The sequence below is a fragment of the Haliotis rufescens genome, unplaced genomic scaffold (genome assembly GCF_023055435.1).
Source record: "Haliotis rufescens isolate VD_foot unplaced genomic scaffold, xgHalRufe1.0.p SCAF_14, whole genome shotgun sequence".
NCBI classification, from domain to species: Eukaryota; Metazoa; Mollusca; class Gastropoda; order Lepetellida; family Haliotidae; genus Haliotis; species Haliotis rufescens.
The window spans coordinates 4,983,069-4,985,976 of NW_025963824.1; the positions used below are offsets into that span (position 1 = coordinate 4,983,069).

The 2,908-nt window shown below is 43.8% G+C and overlaps 1 protein-coding gene across 1 annotated transcript; it reads right to left on the reverse strand.

Annotated features, from left to right (window-relative positions):
- Window positions 1-746: 746 nt before the first annotated feature.
- Window positions 747-2,045, reverse strand: LOC125379295 (uncharacterized protein F54H12.2-like). The gene has a single exon (XM_048395570.1). The coding sequence runs from the start codon at window positions 2,043-2,045 to the stop codon at window positions 747-749; it is 1,299 nt and encodes a 432-aa protein (XP_048251527.1).
- Window positions 2,046-2,908: the final 863 nt, after the last annotated feature.

Sequence of the window (2,908 nt, forward strand, 5' to 3'; positions counted from 1 at the left end):
CAGCCCACTATTACGTAACCACCACCCGTACATCACCCTCATTAAAAAGCCATTTATCAAACTACCACATGCTGATTTTGTTATCTTTTAATCTCCACTAAGCCATAAACATAACGCCCCAATCATCTTTGATCTCCACTAATCCATAGACAGGGTATTTCTTAACATAAGCCCATCAAGGCATTTTTATCTAGTAGCTATAAACAGCAGGTTTACCACCACTAATCCATAAACATGGTATTTATTAACAAAAACCCATCGATGCATTTTGATCTAGTAGCTATTAACAGTAGGTTTACCACGTTAGCGTTATTCTCCAAACACATATGGTGATTATGTACTTACATCTAGGGACATGATACCCAGTCTCTCACAGTTTAACAGTGGACGCGGCTAATTTAATTACCTGCGACCTTTCACTCCCTCACACCTTGTCAGTGTCACTAAGTTTAACTCAGTGAAAAATTATAGGGCCGTATTCTGTGCAACCACACAGCGTAAAAGGTAAATTGCATAAAACCATATCTAAACAACCTATTTAAATCAATACCGGTCTATGTGCAAATACTGCCCAGCCGGGGGTGGGAGGGGTTTGGGAAGAACTGCCTTTCTTGTAACACCTCCAATAACCAGTCTCTCGGAATGGTACCCCCGTAACTACTGGACATATGCCGGTTATTTAGACCAAAGTTATTCAGTTCTCTGGTTGTCAGCATGGACATGGTTGTTATATTTATTAACTAATGCTAAGCATCAACCTCTATTACACAGCTCCCTTCTTGGTAGCATACCAGTGTCACAGGGTTCTGCAACGGCTGTGAAAAATGTATTTCAATTCCCACCTTGCCGCTCTCTATAGGGTAGGTGTGGCCTTCGTCAGCTCCGAGATCGTCACTAAAATCTATGACGTACAGAGTGTAACCGTTCATAAACTGTTTCCTATTTATAGGGGGCCCACCATTTCGCCAAAGCCCACCAGTATTTCGAAATAAGTCCATGTACACTTCGTTCACTTTCGAAGAATCTGCATCATAATTCACTTCCAAACTTTTCTTGTGCACCTCATGGCCATTCACCGTCACCTTTACTGAAGTCACGTGCTTATGTTTAAAGTCAAATGGGTTCAGGCTCGAAGGTCCAGCAAAAGCGGTGTTATCTACTAAGCCCAATACAATACGCTTAGGCAGCTCTCCTGTAACCAGATGCCCGCAATGGTAGTCTCGCAAACCTGCAGATATGTCATGAACTGTGGTTCGAATCCTGCTAATGGGGTATTTCACCGTCAGACCTCTTTTTAAACCTTTAATGTGACCCTCACGAATCCCTGCAGATATTTCCACCTGGCGTGTATGAAATTCTATTTTCGTTATTTCACCCCTGTAACTTTCTGCATTGTCATGCATCAGCCAAAACGAATCGGCACTTCTCACCAACTCAATTTTCAAGGGAACGCCGTCTAGAAGATATCTGGGCTGTAGAAACAGGTCACAGTGCAGTCTGCCGGTCACTTCAACTTCTCTTGTAGGAGCCACTAGCCCATGGCATCTTTTCATCCCTAGGTTGCATACACCATCCTGCATGTTTATGTCATTCATTTTCCCACCTTCGTCTCTGTACCAGCCTTGGCACTGAAGCACATTTGACATCACATCTGCACTGTATGTTAGGCAGTTTTCTATGTAAGATCTGTAGGGGTAGGTACCTAATGACGGTGTTATCTCGGTCTGATTTTGACACAGCATTACACGCACCTCTCTAAACATGGAGTGTAGCACATTGTTCACAGGGCCTACATTGTCTGTAGCGGCTACATCAGTCCCATCACCCTTGACGATTTTGAATACTACTCTCAAATAGCACTGGCTCAAATCTATGTAGTTATTTACAGGATTAACAACATCAAAACGTATCGGTCCACCTCCTGTAATGGTTGTAGTAGGAGTATATCGCATCCACCCGCTATCTCGCATAGAAGTCACAACGGCTGGCACCGAAAACAGATCCAGTTCTGATTTTGAACACTGCGTAGCGTCGGCACGTATCATCTTTTATCAACCAGTTCTTCTGCGCTTCTTTTTTAATTTCTTACGTTTCTTAGCAGCACTAGGTGGGGAAGACAGAGCATGCAGAGCTTCCCGTTTCACGCCTCGCACTCCGTCTGCCAAAACTTCTACTCCTCTCCTTTTAAAGCTTTCCTTAGGGGAAACATTATTGTGCACAACATCGTCCACAACATTAGTAAGAGCCCTCACACCGCTTTTCAGGAAAGACTTACCTACATTCTTTAACATAGGTAGTGCTATCCTACCAAGCGAACCTAGAATATTCCCTAAACCGCTTCCCCTTTGATAATAATGTCCCACATATGGCGCAATATCCCCGCAACCGTACTGGGGCACTACACGACGGCGCTTCATTATCTGCGACGTCTGAAGTGTAAAACCACCAAGGCTTTACCAGCCTGAAATGCTATTTTTCGTCCCGCATCGTCCCTTATATGCACTGTGATGCTCTTAACGTGTCCGTATCTCAGGGGCACATAGTGCACGGGGTTAGAATCTTTAACATACACGATATCTTGCAGCATCACAGAGCTTACGGCAACGTGTGTCAGCAGAGGTGCCATAACATTCCCCGCTATCTGGTCGTCTATTAAATCCGTGTAAATGTATACGTTGTTAAAAACATTATCTTTTACCAAATGTAAAGGAAGTGTCGTGCGCTCACCATGCGAGTTTAACACGGTTCTACCATTCTTACCGGCCCCAGGCTGAAACCCTAGAAGGCGGCCCAGCGACGGGTGTAATGTAATTTCTCCTTTGAACAGTTTTTCTGTATCTTTATACAGTGCTTTAACTTGAGGCGGCACTGGAGGGAATTTCACATACACAGTGTTGTTTATTATATT

Excerpts from the sequence above, each read along its gene's own strand:
- LOC125379295 (XM_048395570.1), bottom strand. The coding sequence starts at position 2,045 with ATGATACGTGCCGACGCTACGCAGTGTTCAAAATCAGAACTGGATCTG.